Here is a 21,804-nt window from a genome sequence, read left to right as displayed (position 1 = left end):
GGTCCTGTAAGACTCTGCTTGCGCTGGGCGTATTTTTGACAAAAATGCAAGTGTCACATACATATTAAATTGAAACCCCCCCCCCCCAAAAAAAAACCACGCCCAACGTTAGCAGAGGTGCACAGGACTCACGCCAGGCATATCACGCAGTATAACGTATTGAGGCTAGGTGAGCAAGGACACATCTGTACATAATTTATGCACATATTACAATTCACTTACATAGCTGTATGAATAACACGAACGAGCCACAAGCTAATGTTGTGGACCGGTACCGGAAATCCAGCTTCTAATCCCTAAGTTGTACAGGCTTGGTGCAAGAATCCCGCACCGAACACAACGACAAGAACCCCCAGTAGAGACCAGCGAGTTCCCTACCACAAGCCAAACCAGTAGGTGACCCCCCCCCCCCCCCATGAGGAATGCATTCCCCAATACGCAGCACACTCTGATCAATGAATCATGTTCCCGATCACTTATTGGTAACAGAGTGTAACCATGGCGACCAGTGGAACGCTGCGTCACAGCATGCTGTGGTAACCATGGTAACAGTGGGCTTTCATTACCATGTCATTTCCTTGCCCCTGTAACCATCTCTGTATTTCGGCATAAGATGGTGCGAGCTGGGGCTGCGCAGAGACGCTTACGAACCAAACGCTGCCAGTGCCCGGACATCACCCAGACACGTCTATCCTCCATATCCCAAGACTCACGGACTAAAGAGGAGGACTGCTGGGATACATCACGTGTGGTACAGAGTAACACGCAGGTACTCCCATCTCGGGGAGCCATTGTTCAAATGCTATCTCCACTCCTGCAACTCCCATCAGACTGACCACTATGGGGCGCAATTTCACTGCCGGCTACCGCAGTCCAACGCGATACTCCCGATATACAGATGGGCCCTCAAACACCTGGCGTCTATACGCCATACTGCGCAAAACGCCCGGCGCAATGAAGACGCTCCATGAGGAGTAGCAAAGTGTACATTTATTTACATCATATGCAACGCAGATGCAGTGAAAAAACCCCTCTCAGTGGGGTTTATGTATCAAGCATAGCGTTCACTCTAGGTCTGACGCCAGACCTAGAGAAAGGGCACTTAAGACGCACCGCAAAAACAGCGGGGCCACGAGAAAAAGGGGCGTGTCTTTAAGACTCGACCCCTTTTCATCACTCAAGCCCTTCCTTTTCTGTGAATAGATGCCGGACGCACCGCAATTTTCCCCACCTGCGGGACACTGCGGCCCAGCGGGTAGGAAAGGCACCCGGGCGCCGCGAAGAGGGGCAGGGCGCATTCTGCCCTTTTGAAATCTGACTGGGCGCTGGCGCCCCGCTAAACGAAGCCTAGCAGGTACGCTACAAGTGCGTGAAAAGCGTGCAGAAGTGAACCAGCGGCGAAGTTGCCCTTGGCAACCAGTTTTGAAGTAGCATTCATCAAGTTCAGTCTACAAAATAATAGGCAGGCACCGATCGGTTGCTATGGGCAACTTCTCCACTGGTCCAAGCCCTCCACACACTTCACTGCTTGATAAATAAAACCCTGTGAACCCGAGATGCTATGCTGCGACATTAAGCACACAGGAATTGGTTTTATAAATGCACAAAAATCACAGATTAAGCGTGAACTTGGCATGAGAAAAGGTTGCAGCCGCTCTGAGTCCTTTTTACACAGACTCAGACTTAGTCTCACACATATATACAAAGGTCGCACATCATATTAATCAGTGTAATCTAGCAAGGTGGTTTCTGCAAATAAAACACTCCCAGCGGTCGAGTTGCCCGGGATCTGGCGTGACTGAAGCCAGTGGGTATAAAGACAGCTCTGTACAGGTAGGTACACCTGCTGCCCACATGCAGAGTTTGCAAACCAAGTTAAACGATTGCAGAACTTTACTGTACGCAGGGCAACTACTGCACACTCCCCCTGGCTCCGCTATCACACTGCCATCTACTGGTGGGTTACACTACACCCCTTCACCACCCTAAAAACAAGACATGTGACTTACACCCCCTCCCAGCACAGTATGGCTTGTCCAGGTACAGATTGTGCCAGCAGTCCTAAAATCTGCTGAAATAAGATGGAAGAGTTTGCAGAAATTCAGAGGTGGTACTGTGCGAGGTTATACTGTGCAGGTGTCCACATCTAAGGGTTTAGGACAGATACTGAGAATTATACACATCACTAGAGAATACGGGCGATCTGTTGCCCAAACAGGCAGAAGAACATATAATGTCTCCACAGCCCAAAGCACTAACAGCTGTCTAAAAGCAGGATGAGAACAGATATTGAGATCTACATATAGTAAGGTTGTTACGTGTGTTATACAGATACAGTCAGGTGCATAAATATTGGGACATTGACAGAATTTTCATATTTTGGCCTCTAATCACCACCACAATGACTTTGAAATGAAACAAACAAGATGTGCTTTACCTGCAGACTTTCAGATTTAATTTGAGGGTAATTACATCCAAATCGGGTGAACGGTGTAGGAATTACAACAGTTTCTATATGTGCCTCCCACTTTTTAAGGGGCCAAAAGTAATGGGACTATCAACCCAAAAGCTATTTCATGGACAGGTGTGGGCTATTCCCTCGTTATTTTATTATCAATTAAGCAGGTAAAAGGTCTGGAGTTGATTCTAGGTGTGACATTTGCAATCAGTTGCTGTCGACTCTCAATATGAGATCCAAAGAGCTGTCACTATCAGTGAAGCAAGCCATCATTAGGCTGAAAAATCAAAACAAACCCATCAGAGAGATAGCAAAAACATTAGGTGTGGCCAAATCAACTGTTTGGAACATTCTTAAAAAGAAAGAACGCACCGGAGAGCTCAGCAACACCAAAAGACCCGGAAGACCACGGAAAACAACTGTGGTGGATGTCAGAAGAATTATTTCCCTGGTGAAGAAAAAGCCCTTCACAACAGTTGGCCAAATCAAGAACACTCTCCAGGAGGTAGGTGTATATGTGTCAAAGTCAACAATCAAGAGAAGACTTCACATGAGTGAATATAGAGGGTTCACCACAGGATGTAAACCATTGGTGAGCCACAAAAACAGGAGAACCAGATTAGTTTGCCAAACAACATCTAAAAAAGTCATTACAGTTCTGGAACAACATCCTATGGACAGATGAGACAAAGATCAACTTGTACCAGAGTGATGGGAAGAGAAAAGTATGGAGAAGGAAAGGAACTGCTCATGATCAAAAACATACCACCTCATCAGTGAAGAATGGTGGTGGTAGTTTCATGGCGTGGGCATGTATGGCTGCCAATGGAACTGGTTCCCTTGTATTTATTGATGATGTGACTGCTGACAAAAGCAGCAGAATGAATTCTGAATTGTTTCGGGCAATATTATATGCTCATATTCAGACAAATGCTTCAGAACTCATTGGACGGCGTTTCACAGTGCAGCTGGGCAATGACCCTAAGCATACTGCAAAAGCAACCAAAGAGTTTTTTAAGGCTAAAAAGTGGAATGTGATGCAATGGCCAAGTCAATCCCCTGACCTGAATCTGATTGAGCATGCATTTCACTTGATGAAGACAAAACTGAAGGGAAAATGCCCCAAGAACAAGCAGGAACTGAAGACATTTGCAGTAGAGGCCTGGCAGAGCATCACCAGGGATGAAACCCAGCGTCTGGTGATGTCTATGCGTTCCAGACTTCAGGCTGTAATTGCCTGCAAAGGATTTGCAACAAAGTATTAAAAAGTGAAAGTTAGATTTAGGATTGTTTAGTTTGTCCCATTACTTTTGGGCCCTTAAAAAGTGGGAGGCACATATAGAAACCGTTGTAATTCCTACACCGTTCACCTGATTTGGATGTAATTACCCTCAAATTAAAACAGAATGTCTGCAGGTAAAGCACATCTTGTTTGTTTCATTTCAAAGCCATTGTGGTGGTGAATAGAGGCCAAAATATGAAAATTCTGTCAATGTCCCAATATTTATCCACCTGACTATCTATAGTTACAGCTATGTTACAGAGCGCTGTGCAGAGAGAAGGTGACAGGTACAGTCAGATACACAGTGTAGCCCTCCTCAGTGTCCTGTGACCATATAATGTACAGTTACAGCTATGTTACAGAGCGCTGTGCAGGGAGAAGGTGACAGGTACAGTCAGATATACAGTGTAACCATCCTCAGTGTCCTGTGACCATATAATGTATAGTTACAGCTATATTACAGAGCGCTGTGCAGGGAGAAGGTGACAGGTACAGTCAGATATACAGTGTAACCCTCCTCAGTGTCCTGTGACCATATAATGTATAGTTACAGCTATGATACAGAGCGCTGTGCAGGGAGAAGGTGACAGGTACAGTCAGATATACAGTGTAACCCTCCTCAGTGTCCTGTGACCATATAATGTATAGTTACAGCTATGTTACAGAGCGCTGTGCAGGGAGAAGGTGACAGGTACAGTCAGATATACAGTGTAACCCTCCTCAGTGTCCTGTGACCATATAATGTATAGTTACAGCTATGTTACAGAGCGCTGTGCAGGGAGAAGGTGACAGGTACAGTCAGATATACAGTGTAACCCTCCTCAGTGCCCTGTGACCATATAATGTATAGTTACAGCTATGTTACAGAGCGCTGTGCAGGGAGAAGGTGACAGGTACAGTCAGATATACATTGTAACCCTCCTCAGTGCCGTGTGACCATATAATGTATAGTTACAGCTATATTACAGAGCGCTGTGCAGGGAGAAGGTGACAGGTACAGTCAGATATACAGTGTAACCCTCCTCAGTGTCCTGTGACCATATAATGTATAGTTACAGCTATGTTACAGAGCGCTGTGCAGGGAGGTGACAGGTACAGTCAGATATACAGTGTAACCCTCCTCAGTGCCCTGTGACCATATAATGTATAGTTACAGCTATGTTACAGAGCGCTGTGCAGGGAGAAGGTGACAGGTACAGTCAGATACACAGTGTAGCCCTCCTCAGTGTCCTGTGACCATATAATGTACAGTTACAGCTATGTTACAGAGCGCTGTGCAGGGAGAAGGTGACAGGTACAGTCAGATATACAGTGTAACCCTCCTCAGTGTCCTGTGACCATATAATGTATAGTTACAGCTATATTACAGAGCGCCTTGCAGAGAGAAGGTGACAGGTACAGTCAGATATACAGTGTAACCCTCCTCAGTGCCCTGTGACTGTATAATGTATAGTTACAGCTATGTTACAGAGCGCTGTGCAGGGAGAAGGTGACAGGTACAGTCAGATATACATTGTAACCCTCCTCAGTGCCGTGTGACCATATAATGTATAGTTACAGCTATATTACAGAGCGCTGTGCAGGGAGAAGGTGACAGGTACAGTCAGATATACAGTGTAACCCTCCTCAGTGCCCTGTGACTGTATAATGTATAGTTACAGCTATATTACAGAGCGCTGTGCAGGGAGAAGGTGACAGGTACAGTCAGATATACAGTGTAACCCTCCTCAGTGCCCTGTGACCATATAATGTATAGTTACAGCTATGTTACAGAGCGCTGTGCAGGGAGAAGGTGACAGGTACAGTCAGATATACAGTGTAACCCTCCTCAGTGTCCTGTGACCATATAATGTATAGTTACAGCTATATTACAGAGCGCTGTGCAGGGAGGTGACAGGTACAGTCAGGTATACAGTGTAACCCTCCTCAGTGCCCTGTGACCATATAATGTATAGTTACAGCCATGTTACAGAGCGCTGTGCAGGGAGAAGGTGACAGGTACAGTCAGATATACAGTGTGACCCTCCTCAGTGCCCTGTGACTGTATAATGTATAGTTACAGCTATGTTACAGAGCGCTGTGCATGGAGAAGGTGACAGGTACAGTCAGGTATACAGTGTAACCCTCCTCAGTGTCCTGTGACCATATAATGTATAGTTACAGCTATGTTACAGAGCGCTGTGCAGGGAGAAGGTGACAGGTACAGTCAGATATACAGTGTAACCCTCCTCAGTGCCCTGTGACCATATACTGTATAGTTATAGCTATGTTACAGAGCGCTGTGCAGGGAGAAGGTGACAGGTACAGTCAGATATACAGTGTAGCCCTCCTCAGTGCCCTGTGACCATATAATGTATAGTTACAGCTATATTACAGAGCGCTGTGCAGGGAGAAGGTGACAGGTACAGTCAGATATACAGTGTAACCCTCCTCAGTGTCCTGTGACCATATAATGTATAGTTACAGCTATATTACAGAGCGCCTTGCAGAGAGAAGGTGACAGGTACAGTCAGATATACAGTGTAACCCTCCTCAGTGCCCTGTGACTGTATAATGTATAGTTACAGCTATGTTACAGAGCGCTGTGCAGGGAGAAGGTGACAGGTACAGTCAGATACACAGTGTAACCCTCCTCAGTGTCCTGTGACCATATAATGTATAGTTACAGCTATGTTACAGAGCGCTGTGCAGGGAGAAGGTGACAGGTACAGTCAGATATACAGTGTAACCCTCCTCAGTGTCCTGTGACCATATAATGTATAGTTACAGAGCGCTGTGCAGGGAGAAGGTGACAGGTACAGTCAGACATACAGTGTAGCCCTCCTCAGTGCCCTGTGACCATATACCAGGGTTGCTTCCTCTGAGTGTGCAGCTGGCAGACACACCAGTAAGGAGTGGACACTCAGTACAGGAGACCTGGAGGAGCCAGCAGAGAAAGGCAGGATGTATGACTGGGCTACAACAACTTAACATGAGTTACAGCTTGTGTCCCTGACCTTGGATCCTATTCCTGTCTGTTCCCCTCTATGAGAGGACCTCCACATGCAACACGTAAACACAGGATCTCCTGTACGCAGCAACCTGAACACGGCAAACATATTGCCATACTCTGGCACTACTAATGGGTACTCCCCCTCTGTCCCATCACTGCTAAACAGGGTTACTGTGTAGGAAATGTGAAATTAAATAAATTTACTAAACACAGTCTGTAACCACTTACAGAAACACCTGATTGGCTAACGAGAAAAACTGCGGCTGCAGCAAAGCTGTCAATGGCTGAGACCAGGCACATGCGCAGTATTTCAGGGACAATCTTACAGAGTCCGGGATATGAACTTACAGCCAACAACGGGGACTACTGACTGGTTACACAACAGGAGCCAACTCTATAAGGAGACAGGGACTGAGTGAGATCTGCTGGAGGCTGGTTTACGCAGGACATGCAGAAAGCCGCAGATTCTCTGCCTATTTCCAATACATAATTAAACCAAAATGTTATAATCATGTGTACGACTTGCAGACGGGTCGCTGCATCTGGCTCCCTGGGCACAAGGTACCCGGGAAAGGAGCAGAACAGAAAAACGACAACAGGCAACACAGAGCACATTGTGATGTCTGATGGAAAATAAATTAATAAAACGTCTTTGCCGTCTCCTGATGCAGCAATCGGTGACCGTATGGCGCCCGACGTTGTGCTAGGTAAAAAGACGGCCAGCGGGTTAGTGCGGCCTTCCAGTAAGTAGTCTGATCTGGGACGCGCTCAAGCTGGCATACATGAGCGGCTGCGCAGGACCTGGCAGACAGGACCTTTATAGGGAGGCATTAAAGGGGCACCACCTACATCTGTTCTTCTCTACTGAAGCTCTGTAACAAACGGAGGTGGGTGCTTAAGAGTTTCAAGTCTGCCTCAGACACACGAAGAGCAGAGTAAGACATTATCCCCCGGTATGTCATCATTATCCCTATTGGTTCAGGGACAACTGCACCCTCAGAGATTTAACAGCTAACGACGATCTTAGCAGGTGCCTAGTGATGGGCAGCACATGATGCCACAGACCAACAGCGGCCCTAGTTTTCCCAATTACAGCTGCTTAGTGTGGACCCAGATGCCCCCCACCAAAATTCTCTATCCAATCACAGTCTTATATTATTCACACTCATACTGGGCTGCTGATTGGTTGGCCCTGACCGCTCTCACCAGGCTGCTGATTGGCCGAGGAAGTATAGCTGTAATACAACGAGACGTCTTAATATTACTCCTAGCTCTTATAGAACTACGCACTTGCTCCTGGAAACATAACAGAAGCGGGATGGAGCTCCTAGAGAAAGTTCCATTATGTCTTAACCACTGGCTATATAGCGCACACATCCTCTGCAGACAGTACTGAATCATTCACATCAGTCCCTGTAGCAGCAGAGCTTACAATCTATATTTCCTACCATACGGACAAGCAAACACATTCACCCTAGGGTTAACTAGCGTCAGTAGACAAATGCCCTAGACGTGTGCCTTTAGATTAGGCCAGAAAGTTGCCGGGATCCATTATTATAATATATGCAGAGGAGGAGAGGTTGCGCTCAGTAGCGATGCACCAACGTCAGCCATTCCTACCCTGACATGTTTGTGCCACGTGTGGGTGATGGGAATATTGAAAATAAGAGTTAAAGTACAGGATAATTGGGAAATGTGCAATGAGGAAAGGTTTTTCCACTGTAAGAGAGTTATATGACCAGTAAGTCACTAATACCCCTTTCAGACATACTGAGACTCCTGGGTTTTTGGCTCACCTCGGCCAAAGTTCCCGCGTATGTCTGAAAGGCACCAACTCGGGAACGCGTTCCCAGGTTGCCGTCCCTGCAATTGACCTGGACCTGCAATTGACTTAAGTCCCAGACCACGCTGCTCAAGTCGGGTGTGGATTAACAGATAGACAGTAAAAAGGTCGACAGTGTCTAGATCACAGGTTATCAAACTCGGTCCTCAGGATCCCAAACAGTGCATGTTTTCCAGGTCCCCTCACAGAATCACAAGTGAAATAATTAGCTCCACCTGTGAATCTTTTAAGTTGTGTTATACATCAGAGATTGATTGCAGCAATCATGCAATTTGCAATCGATTGAAAAAGGTAAAGATTTTTATACACAATCGAATGCAAATTACACGATTGCTGCAATCAATCTCTGATATATGGGGGCCTTCAGTGAGTAATGAGTACACCTGTGCACCCGCTGGGTGACCTGTATAATGTGACCTGTGTGGGGTCCTGTGGACCAAGTTTGAGATCCACTGGTCTAGATAGACAGCAGATGTTAGACAGTCAATCAGTCGACAGGGACAAAAGGTCGACGCAATTTTTTTTAACATTTTTTTTTTTTTTTTAGCCTTAATCTTCACCCTAACCCTCCCCTTGGTGCCTAAACCTTACAGTCGGGGGAAATGCCTAACCCTAATAAACAAAAAAAATCATGCTGTGGCCAGAGGCTGACCACACGTGTTTTAAATGTTTGCCACGGCGCTGAAAGGGTTAACCCCGTGCTGCGGCGTCATATTTAAAGAGACAAAGGGCGGTTGGCGCCATGTTTAAATGTATTACCGGCGCTAGGCGCCGAGTGTTTAAACATAAAAACGTATTCCAAGATGGTATGTGCAGCACTGAGCCAGGACATGTATTTAAAATGAATGATTTTAAATGTCAACTGGTTTTAAATGCACTAATAAGGAATGTATAAGTTGTTTTGTTTTAGAAGGCTGTAACATTTAAGTCAAAAGGCCTGAGACTATCTCCTGTGTGTGTGCATTTCTGGGGGAAAAGTTTGTTTTTTCATGATTGTTGCAGAAACAAGATGCTAATGGTCATTCCCTAGCAGGAGGTCTGATGAATAGGAATGACTGGAAGTTCTCTGTGTAAAGGTGTGAATGGTGTCGTATAGCCAAACACTACATGTACAGAACTTCCTTTTCGAAAAGACAATTTGTTTTTAAGAAGATCCTTTTGGATGCCACTTCTAAAACCTGAATGTGTTAAGGTTGGAAATGCCAAACTGATTGATAAGGATGAATGTCATTTACCATTTCCTGTGACATGTTATACCAACATTTTAGGAGACAGTATAATGTATGATAACTCAGTTTGTGCTTAGGAAACCAAATGTTTTTGGGTGGTATCAAGGAAATTGATTTAATTTCTGTGAAATGTAAGACGTATTTATCTTTTCTGAGATAGCCTGATTGGCTAGAAGGAACACAGGGGGGATTTGCCCCCCTGTGATAATGTGTGTAAGAATGACATAAAAATAGGGACTGTGAGCCCTGTGTGTGTACAACCCTGTAACTCCTTTGAGGAGAAGAGCTGCTGATCAGATTCCTGTATGTGGTACATCCTTGTGAATCCTGTGTGGAGAAGAATTGCTGTAACATCTTGTATTGTATGCTGAAATTCCCCTTCAATCTGAAGGGAGGGTCTTTTTTAAGACTGAGAGCAATAAACACCTTTGCCTTTAAATTCTATTACATCTGTATCCTGCGACCAACAGAATTGCGCAAAACGCTATTCCGTTCTCCTGCTGTTCTGGGTAAGAGCTCCGTGTCTCCAAGTTCAAGCCCTCTGCCAAGCTACCGTGCAGACCTGGTCCATTACGAGGGATCAGGTGGGAACAGCCAACACCAAACAGGAGGTGTGTCCGCAGTTAGTCAACGCATACGTAGCAGAAGTGGTTCCAGGTAGGAGCCTGAGGGTAACGTAAAAAGCGGTTCCAAACGCCGATGGTAGAGTTTGGTGGTGGCAGCATCGTTACACGCCCACTGCGCAGAGTCAGTGACAGGTGGTCACTGATGGTGAGTGGGAGTCCAAAGCGCTAACCCGTGACGGCCTAGGCGAAAGGCGTCCGGTCACACATGCGTCTACCATTTTTTTTTCGTGTCAACCTTTTGACCCTGTCAACCTTCTTACACGTCTACTTTTAGTGCGTCAACCTTTTGCCCCTGTCGACCGTTTTACGGTCTAACATCGGGGGCCAAATGTAATAGGGTGAAAGTTTAGAAACTGTGAGAGTTTAGCAGTAAAACGGACACGAATACACTGATGGAGTTGTATTTTATAACAGGAAACACCTGGATAAGAGTTTAAATCTTGAGAGTTTTTTGAGTCTGAAAACATGTGAGTTTGGATGTCATGCACCCAGGAATAATTACATAGACAATTCCAAACAACCAGAGAGGAAAAGTAGGGCTAGTTGCTGGGGCACTCTTGTTGAATAATGATATAAATATTTAAAATATAACTTTTATTAAACATCAATAAAATAAGGTGCTATACAAAATATTCAAAATGAACAAGCGATGTGAATTAATCACCTGTTATAATAAGATTTCGTTTGCATAGTGAAATTTTCCGGCGAAATATTTATTAAATCTACATTTCACTGGATATCAACTGGCTTTTGGAATGGTTGACACTGTATAAGTATAATTATCGCGCCATTAGGTATTATTAAGATGCTCTGCCATGTGCATCCCTAGACCCCATATATCTTCTGAATGGATGAGGTGAACCAAGCCCTCAGCCGGGCGAAACGCGCGTCCTCAAGAAAACTACATACCGCATGGAGAATCAGTCAGTGCACGGACCGGACTCCATGCTACCACAACATTGGAATTGGTATTGTATAAACATGCAAACTTATTTAAGGACCTCCGTGTCCAGATATTGAGCTTCACACTCAGAAGGTATCACGTGGTTATGTGTAAAGCTGGCCACACATCTAAAGATTATCTGTCCAACCAGCCAACTGGTTGGAATGAAAATCTGGTAAGGAATCCAATCAGCAATTTGCTCCCAAACGCTGGAAAATGGACCAAAACTGTTGTTTGTACAAATTGTTTAGATCAAACATTTAATAAACTTGTCTGAATGACCATTTTAATCTGTTTTCTGGCATTTAGGAGCAAATTGCTGATCATCATTTACTCTCATTCCTTACCAGATTTTCATTCCAACCAATCAACAAGTTGGCTGGTTGGATGTAAGTTGGTCTAGTGTGTGGCCAGCTTAAGGATACTGCGTGCATGAACAATGGATTCATTTGTCAATAGGATGCATCTTAGTAGCAATCCACATAGAAGCAAGGACTGAAATTTGTGAATGCTTTTCCTTTGCACCTTAACAAAGGAATGTTTTTATGCTCTTTATGTATGATACACGACCAATGTTAAAGAGTCAATAGGATTAATAAGTTGTCGGTAACAGTGTATACCAGAGGTCTTCAACCTTGGCCCTCCAGCTGCTGTGGAACTACACATCCCAGCAAGCACTGCCATAGTTCTAGCATGCTGTTATATCAAAAAGGTGGCAGTACATGCTGGGATGTGTAGTTCCAAAGGAGCTGGAGAGCCAAGGTGTGTGTATACAATATAATTTAAATTTTGTCTGATGGACAGTTGACACCACACGAATCTTATAAGACATTTTGAGCACTGAGGATATTTAAACTTGTGAGATGCTAATTTTGATTTGAGTACTATATGATCTAATTATTACCTAGGGAGGATAATACTACCTTCATGCTTAATTGGATATTTAGAGGGGTATTCAATATGAAAAGTTAAATTCACTGTCGAAGTTAACGTTTCATATCGGAGTTTTTACCTGTGTTAAGGTATTGGGCGCACTCCCGCTTATCCCCGTATTCAATATAAAATTAACGAAAACGGGAAACTCCGAAGTTGGATTTGCGTGAAGTTAGGAGTTTTTCCTTAAATAAATTGTAAGACCCCCGCAAAAGTTGTAAAAACATGGGGGATCACTATGGGTACCCCGTTCTAGCCTTTAATTGAAAGTCGGGGATTTAAATAGCCGCAGCAGGTGTTTTTTTCCCAACATTGAAGAAGTGATGCAGAAGAGCACTTAGGTTACTTTTTTCATTTTTTTAAGTGGTCCCATCAAATTTGGGGTACATGAAAATGGGTACTAGCATATTTTTAAGTCCCTAAATTAAGTTTTTAAAAATTCTGCATTTGTGCACCTGACGCTATAATTCTATTCTAGAATACACCTGCCACTAATAATCTATTCTAGAATACACCTGCCGCTAATAATCTATTCTAGAATACACCTGCCGCTAATAACCTATTCTATAATACACCTGCCACTAATAATCTATTCTATAAAACACCTGCCGCTAATAATCTATTCTAGAATACACCTGCCGCTAATAATCTATTCTAGAAAACACCTGCCGCTACTAATCTATTCTAGAATACACCTGCCACTAATAATCTATTCTAGAATACACCTGCCGCTAATAACCTATTCTAGAATACACCTGCCGCTACTAATCTATTCTAGAATACACCTGCCGCTAATAATCTATTCTAGAATACATCAGCCGCTAATAACCTATTCTAGAATACACCTGCCGCTAATAATCTATTCTAGAAAACACCTGTCGCTAATAATCTATTCTAGAATACACCTGCCGCTAATAATCTATTCTAGAATACACCTGCCGCTATAAATCTATTCTAGAATACACCTGCCGCTAATAACCTATTCTAGAATACATCAGCCGCTAATAACCTATTCTAGAATACACCTGCCGCTAATAATCTATTCTAGAATACATCAGCCGCTAATAACCTATTCTAGAATACACCTGCCGCTAATAATCTATTCTAGAAAACATGTGCCGCATACTTGCAGAACAGCCCTGAACCTATTTCCCTATTGTTTAACAATTTTTTCCCTATTTTTTTTTATCACCCCAATTTTTAAATTAATTTTTTGGGGTGTCCCTATTTTTTTTTTTTAACAGTTATTTTTTTAAATGTCATTCCCAGGGGTGCAGGCTATTTTTTTTAAGCCTGCACCCCTAAACCCCAATTCTGCACTTTTTTTCGACACCTATTCAATGGTGAAAAGTTATCCCCGTTTTTTATCAAAGACTTTTCAAAACTGCGATAAGTCTTTGAAATAGAAAACGGTGTAAAAGTAAAACCTGCGACAATGACGTCATACCTCCGATATTAATGCAAAAACGATGTTTTCGCTCCCATATTGAATACCCGTTAGTGTTATTCCTCCATATGTAGTTACACGTACAATAAATACATGTTAAAGCATTGGTTTAATACAACAATTTCCGTGTAACAAATAAGCATGCTTGTGCATCCCTTTTTTTTTAAACGCTGTATTTTATTAATAAAATGGACTATTCCCTGTAATAGCCCTACATTCATCTTTGCTCTGACCAGGTGCTGGTGCGATTATTATTCCCTGTCTAATTATACATACAGCCATACATTACCTGATTTGCCCCATCTCGTCTGATCTTGGAAGCTAAACAGTAATAGGCCTGGTTAGTACCTGGAAGGGAGACCTCTTGGGAATACCAGGTAAGAGAGGATATTTGGGACTAGGGAATGCACATGGCAGAGCATCTTAATACCTAATGGTGCGATAATTATACTTATAAAGTGTCAACCATTCCAAAAGCCAATTTATATCCAGTGGAATGCAGATTTAACAAATAAATATTTTGCAGGAAGATTTCACTATGCAAACAAAATCTTATTAGAACAGGCGATTAATTCACATCGCTTGTTCATTTTGAATATTTTGTATTGTACCTTATTTTATTGATGTTTAATAAAAGTTATATTTTAAAATATTTATATAATTATTCAACAAGAGTGCCCCAGCGACTAGTCCTACTTTTCTTCTCTGGTTATTTAACATATGTACCAAATTGGGTTTTGGGAGCACCACCACCAATATTTGATGATACAATTAGTATATTGATAATAGGTGGTTGGTTTATATTAATGAGTCTATTACGGTTCAGTGCGGAATCTCCCTTCTCCTTTTTTGTATGACATACGCGTTCCCAGCCCAGGTTTAAACCCAACTTACACTATAGGCAGCAGCCGCCCGGGACACGGGCCTGAGCAGGGCAATTCCAGGGTCGTAGGTCTGAAAGTGGTATTAGGGGGATGCACACAGACCGCTCAGGATTCAGCCAGGGTAGGGCAGAGACAGAAACTCACACAGCGCCACCTTCTGGCTGACCGACGGAGGGACTGTAGGCAACAGGCCGTACTGCTCCACACACACACGCAGGTCTATGTCACACCGAGAACCAGGCGATTTACAGCCGAATAAAAAGATGCCCAGAGAGCTTATCAGTATAGACGCATTTTGAGTTGCATATATGAGATGTTTTACCTCAGATCTAGAACATACATTAATCATCATCAGCTACTATTCCTGCATAACACATACTACAAGTTCCATTCAGCGCAAACAAGACGGATCGGATAACTGGGGTCTGCAAGCGCCTATCTGTGAGCAGGGTCCTCACCTCTCACCTGTTACTGCCCAGTCTTGTTTTATCACGGTTTCCTTCCTAATTGTAAAATGCAATAGAATATGACATAAGTCAGGAGATCTCTGTATATTATATATAGAGACCCAGCACTGCCTGATCCTGTCCTGATAATAACAACCAGTCAGAAGATCTCTGTATATTATATATAGAGACCCAGCACTGCCTGATCCTGTCCTGATAATAATAACAACCAGTCAGGAGAACTCTGTACATTATATATAGAGACCCAGCACTGTCTGATCCTGTCCTGATAATAATAACCAGTCAGGAGATCTCTGTATATTATATATAGAGACCCAGCACTGTCTGATCCTGTCCTGATAATAGTAACCAGTCAGATCTCTGTATATTATAGAGACCCAGCACTGTGTGATCCTGTCCTGATAATAACCAGTCAGGAGATCTCTGTATATTATATATAGAGACCCAGCACTGTCTGATCCTGTCCTGATAATAATAACCAGTCAGGAGAACTCTGTACATTATATATAGAGACCCAGCACTGTCTGATCCTGTCCTGATAATAATAACCAGTCAGGAGATCTCTGTATATTATATATAGAGACCCAGCACTGTCTGATCCTGTCCTGATAATAATAACCAGTCAGGAGATCTCTGTATATTATATATAGAGACCCAGCACTGTCTGATCCTGTCCTGATAATAATAACCAGTCAGGAGATCTCTGTATATTATATATAGAGACCCAGCACTGTCTGATCCTGTCCTGATAATAATAACCAGTCAGGAGATCTCTGTATATTATATATAGAGACCCAGCACTGTCTGATCCTGTCCTGATAATAATAACCAGTCAGGAGATCTCTGTATATTATATATAGAGACCCAGCACTGTCTGATCCTGTCCTGATAATAATAACCAGTCAGGAAATCTCTGTATATTATATATAGAGACCCAGCATTGTCTGATCCTGTCCTGATAATAATAACCAGTCAGGAGATCTCTGTATATTATATATAGAGACCCAGCACTGTCTGATCCTGTCCTGATAATAATAACCAGTCAGGAGACCTCTGTATATTATATAGAGAGACTCAGTATGGTCTCTCCACACTATATATGGAGTTGTACACATTGGCCCGTATGCAGAGATCCTGCGATGCGGCCGCCCATATGGTCTGCTATTAGGTACATGGAGGACTCTGAATCCCCCGTACTCCTAAACCCCGCTTCGGCTTGGTGGCGATAGGCGTCCCATTTGGGGCATGATGCCTTTTGCACACAAACAGGAGGGATTCAGTATGAATCCAGAGCGCGGCATCCGGGCAGCAGTGATCCTGATCGTCCCAAGGTAAGTGTGTCCTACCCTATTCTACCCCCTAACCCTCCCTTAGGGGTGCCTAACCCTAATCCCCCCTCTAAGTGCCTAACCCTCTCTTCCCCTAGCCTAACCCTAAACTCCCGGAGGGGTGCCTAACTTTAAGTCCCCCCCCCCCCCCCCCCCGGGAACCCTAAACCTAACCCGCCCAGGACACACGGGTATACATACGTCCAGCAATAAGGCAGGACACACGGGTATACATACGTCCAGCAATAAGGCAGGACACACGAGTATACATACGCCCAGCAATAAGGCAGGACACACGGGTATACATACGCCCAGCAATAAGGCAGGACACACGGGTATACATACGCCCAGCAATAAGGCAGGACACACGGGTATACATACGTCCAGCAATAAGGCAGGACACACGGGTATACACGGGTATACATACGTCCAGCAATAAGGCAGGACACACGGGTATACATACGTCCAGCAATAAGGCAGGACACACGGGTATACATACGCCCAGCAATAAGGCAGGACACACGGGTATACATACGTCCAGCAATAAGGCAGGACACACGGGTATACATACGTCCAGCAATAAGGCAGGACACACGGGTATACATAAGCCCAGCAATAAGGCAGGACACACGGGTATACATAAGCCCAGCAATAAGGCAGGACACACGGGTATACATACGTCCAGCAATAAGGCAGGACACACGGGTATACATACGTCCAGCAATAAGGCAGGACACACGGGTATACATACGCCCAGCAATAAGGCAGGACACACGGGATACATACGCCCAGCAATAAGGCAGGACACACGGGTATACATACGTCCAGCAATAAGGCAGGACACACGGGTATACATACGTCCAGCAATAAGGCAGGACACACGGGTATACATACGTCCAGCAATAAGGCAGGACACACGGGTATACATAAGCCCAGCAATAAGGCAGGACACACGGGTATACATACGTCCAGCAATAAGGCAGGACACACGGGTATACATAAGCCCAGCAATAAGGCAGGACACACGGGATACATACGCCCAGCAATAGGGCAAGATGCAGCCTCTCAGTTATTAGTAAATATGAAAGTCGCACTGCTCTACTTGCACGCCATACGATGTGATGAGGCGTCCTATATAGTACACAGGAGATAGTAGTGCCTTGGCAGCGTTATTAGTAAACCTGAGACGTATTTTCTATTTTAGATGTAGTGAAATATAAAACACCCCCACAGTAGCCGGTTACGGTGTTATAGATAGAACTGCGTCCTGCAGTGGAAATGACAAATACGGTCTGGGTACTAATACCATCAGCCGGAGGAGCGAATATATAAGAAGTCTGTGACCGCTCTTGGTGTTGTTACGTATCCTTCATCCAAGCCTTCCCGTAGCCGCCAAAGTTACGCCCTGCCTCCTAAGCAGCATGTGGGGATCATTCTAATCTTAACCCCATACCCCCATGGGGGGTGCTACACTTATATGTACCCGCACTTATAATACTCACACCTGTCCCCACCCATTCCACCTAAACGGGATATGCTCAAATCTAGATGCAGACACGTCTCAGTAGGCATGGAGTGGTGCGCGTTTACGCCACACAAACGGACGGGTGCTTAACTCTAAAGGAAGCTGACCTCCATACCAGTATCCAGGGGTGGAGGGCTGGCACCACTCCATCAAAATCCCAGGCTCTGCCCATTGCCCAACAGTCCTGATCCGAAGCAAACACCAGGAGGGTCCTGCCATAGCCGCCAATCGAGGCGCTGCAGAAGCAGCAAGCGATCGCATGGACCCTAGTGAATGTAACAAGTATAATTACTGCTTATTCACTTTTGACAGCTACTGCCCAGTTAGCAGCTTCAGTGTTTGCAAGAGTAGGTTTCCTCGCCCCAACATCAGTAAACTTTTTTCCGAAGTCTTCTACCTCTAAGGGTACTATTAGCTTGTTACTGCAACTTTATACTGTACATATGGTGAATCGTGTTGTGGCCCTTGTAATGAAGATAAATTCTGCTCGGTCACACAACAATGTCGGGAAGATACAGCAGTGTATTTAGTGTAAGTGGTCGGAGGCAGGCGCTAAGCAAGTCATCTGAAGGTAGAAAACGTTGCAAACAAAACAGACTTTCCAGTGACCTGAAGACCTCAGCACAGTCTCACTTCAGGGACCACAAAGGCCGCGAGACCCTACATTTTGTACAGCATGGGGGAACCACATACACAACCCAGGATCAGCACAAAGCCAGACGCAGTATCACAGGACAACTAATATTGCGGCAATCTCACAACTACCAGTAGGTGCTCATGTTATATACAGACTGTCAGCTCTTTGGACCAAGTGTGTGTAAACGGATAATACATATGTGGCCTGGCGTGTGCGGATGTCACATAGTATTAATACAAGGTACCCCCGTACCCAAAAACCCACTCTCACCCGCAATGCTGAGAGGTCGATGTCATCCAGGCTCCTGGCTGGGGGATCGGAGGCCATGACTTCAGTCTGTGCGCGGCGGGTGACGCCAAGGTGTGCAGTCACAACGCACGCTGCTCAGGGGAGGTCACATGGACTACGCATGCACACAATGACGTGCAAACTAGCATACAATGTTTTTCTTACATGCACCGGAGATAGATGCTCACATCACTGACTTGACAGACACACACACACACATCGCACTTCCATAAAGATATCGGACACAGTGCAACGACACAGCAGCGATTGTACAGCACTCACACACAGACTGCAGTGAGTCACATGCTGCTGCAAACACTAAAACCCACACACACACACAACCTGTAACACCCACACTGGCACTGCAAACAACAACACCACACACAGCCCAACAACGCTGACAATGTACACAACACACTCAGGCAGGCTGCAGAATTCACACACAACACCCACACACTGTCACACACCCGCAAGCTAGAGGAGTGTCACAGACCTGTAACAGCAACACACTACAAAGCTCCCACGCAGAAGATACAGCTACACAACCTGACACCCACACAGCGCAGACAGGGACACAGGCTGAGGACCCTCTCTCCGAGACAGTGTGTGTTGTGTGTGTGCGACCACACTGAAGATCTGTATATCCTTCACGCTGCCTGATAGTGCACAGAAACCAGCACAGCTGGGGGTCCCAAATCCCTCTACTCCTCTTTCTAGGAATCAGTGCGGAGAGCTGGCACTCTTCCAGTCCTTATGACAGTCCCTCCTGGATACAATGCAGAACAGCCGGGGGTTTAGGGACTGTCAGATTGTTAATGCAGGCAGCCGAGGGTCTTCATGAGACGGTCAGTAAGGTGGTCTCCAGCTCCTGTGACAAGACACTCCTGGAAACAGCAAAGACACCTGAGAAGCCTCCAGTCCCTAAGATAGTCCCTCTAGTGTCCTATGTAATCAGTCGGAGGTGCCCAATCCTTGTAATAGTCCCACTAGCACTTGATAAGACACAGACGGAGGTCTCCAGTTGCTATGACAATCCCTCAAGGACTCAGTATTGATATCTGGTAGTCAGCAGTCCCTCTAGGACTCAGTATAGATATACGGGGAGCCTCCAGATACCTCTAGGACTCAAGATATTCGGGAGCCCCCAGTCCCGGTGACAGTCCCACTAACTCTGTACAGATATATGAGGATCCTCCAGTCCCTGTGACAGTCCCTCTAGGACTCAATGTAGATATTCAGGAGCCGCCAGTCCCGGTGACAGTCCTTCTAGGACTCAGTATAGATATTCAGGAGCCCCCAGTCCCTCTAGGACTTAGTATAGATATTTAGGAGCCTCCAGTCCTCACAAAAGTCCCTCTAGGACTCAGTATAGATATTTGGGAGCCTCCAGTCCCTCTAGGACTCAGTATAAATATTTGGGAGCCCCCAGTCCTGGTGACAGTCCCTCTAGGACTCGGTACAGATATATGGGTATCCTCCAGTCCCTGCAACAGTCCCTCTAGGATTCAGTATAGATATTTGGGAGCCCCCAGTCCCGGTGACAGTCCCTCCAGGACTCAGTATAGATATTCAGGAGCCCCCTGTCCCTCTAGGACTTAGTATAGATATTTAGGAGCCTCCAGTCCTCACAAAAGTCCCTCTAGGACTCAGTATAGATATTTGGGAGCCTCCAGTCCCTCTAGGACTCAGTATAAATATTTGGGAGCCCCCAGTCCCTCTAGGACTCAGTATAAATATTTGGGAGCCCCCAGTCCTGGTGACAGTCCCTCTAGGACTCGGTACAGATATATGGGTATCCTCCAGTCCCTGCAACAGTCCCTCTAGGACTCAGTATAGATATTTGGGAGCCCCCAGTCCTGGTGACAGTCCCTCTAGGACTCGGTACAGATATATGGGTATCCTCCAGTCCCTGCAACAGTCCCTCTAGGATTCAGTATAGATATTTGGGAGCCCCCAGTCCCGGTGACAGTCCCTCTAGGACTCAGTATAGATATTTGGGAGCCCCCAGTCCCGGTGACAGTCCCTCCAGGACTCGGTATAGATATTTTGGGAACCCCCAGTCCCAGTAATAGTCCCTCTAGGACTCAGTATAGATATATGTGGATCCTCCAGTCCCTCTGGAAGCCAGTATAGCTATTTGGGAGGCTCCAGTCCCAGAGCACTGTAAATGATGGAGTCCCCCTCTGCGCCGTAGTTCCCGGTTATCCTCTGCTCCGGTGCTCCCGGTCACCGCCGGCCGGGCCTCTCCTGCAGCCCTTTCCGGTCCCGCTAATGTCACGGAGCCAGGACAGGAGTCTGGAGAAGAAGCCCCCGCCCCCTGCGCGCGAGGCCGCACCTGTGTGTGTGTATGAGTTGGAGGAGGGGGGGGGAGGGTCACGCGCGCAACCGGGCAGGGGGGGGGTGGGGAACTCCTCCCCGCGCCGCCGCACCTGGGAGGGCCTCGCGCACCGTACGACGGCCCCGATTGGCGGAGCGGAGAGCGGAGGAGGCGGGGCCACGGAGGGAGGAGGGGGTGTAAAAAGGTCACATGACAGAGGCAGCCGCTGCGGCATCAGAGGCAACACCTGAGGAGGCGCGGCCCGGAGGGGGAGAGGCGGGGCCTGATGCGGATTTAGTGGGCGCAGCTGAGGGCGTCACCTGCGGGGCCGTGCGGCCGCTGACTGGAGGGCGGGGCGTGATGAATGATGGAGGCCAACAGTACAGCGGCGACCATCTTGGAAAAGGGCAATCAGCAATGTGCCCACACTAGTAGTAGTAGGGTGGCAGATTAATGCCTTTTATAGGCAGGGTGGTCGAAGCTGGCAGCAGTCATGGTGCTAGTACTGGTAATAGGCGATGTGCCCGGCATAAAGTTACCTTAGGATGCATTATAATGTGTAGTGCAAAGTGCATTATAGTTATTGCCAGGGAGACTGGGCAGGT

The 21,804-nt window shown here is 45.7% G+C and overlaps 1 protein-coding gene across 7 annotated transcripts in view; it reads right to left on the bottom strand.

The window, feature by feature from the left end:
* MINK1 (misshapen like kinase 1) overlaps positions 1 to 21,322 on the bottom strand; it is an 89,430-nt gene extending 68,108 nt beyond the window's left edge. For 3 of the 7 annotated variants that reach the window (XM_088459549.1, XM_088459553.1, XM_088459555.1), the window contains exon 1: positions 18,865 to 21,322. In XM_088459549.1, the coding sequence (XP_088315675.1) occupies positions 18,865 to 18,921 (57 nt within the window). In that variant the 5' untranslated portion in view covers positions 18,922 to 21,322. The remainder of the gene's footprint in view (positions 1 to 18,864) is intronic. The other 4 variants (XM_088459550.1, XM_088459551.1, XM_088459554.1 and 1 more) reach the window with 2 other exon arrangements.
* Positions 21,323 to 21,804: the final 482 nt, after the last annotated feature.

This window comes from Taudactylus pleione, unplaced genomic scaffold (genome assembly GCF_031769625.1).
Source record: "Taudactylus pleione unplaced genomic scaffold, aTauple2 ptg000913l, whole genome shotgun sequence".
NCBI classification, from domain to species: Eukaryota; Metazoa; Chordata; class Amphibia; order Anura; family Myobatrachidae; genus Taudactylus; species Taudactylus pleione.
The sequence above is the reverse complement of the archived record's forward strand: the minus strand, read 5'-3'. Positions and strand labels throughout refer to the sequence as shown.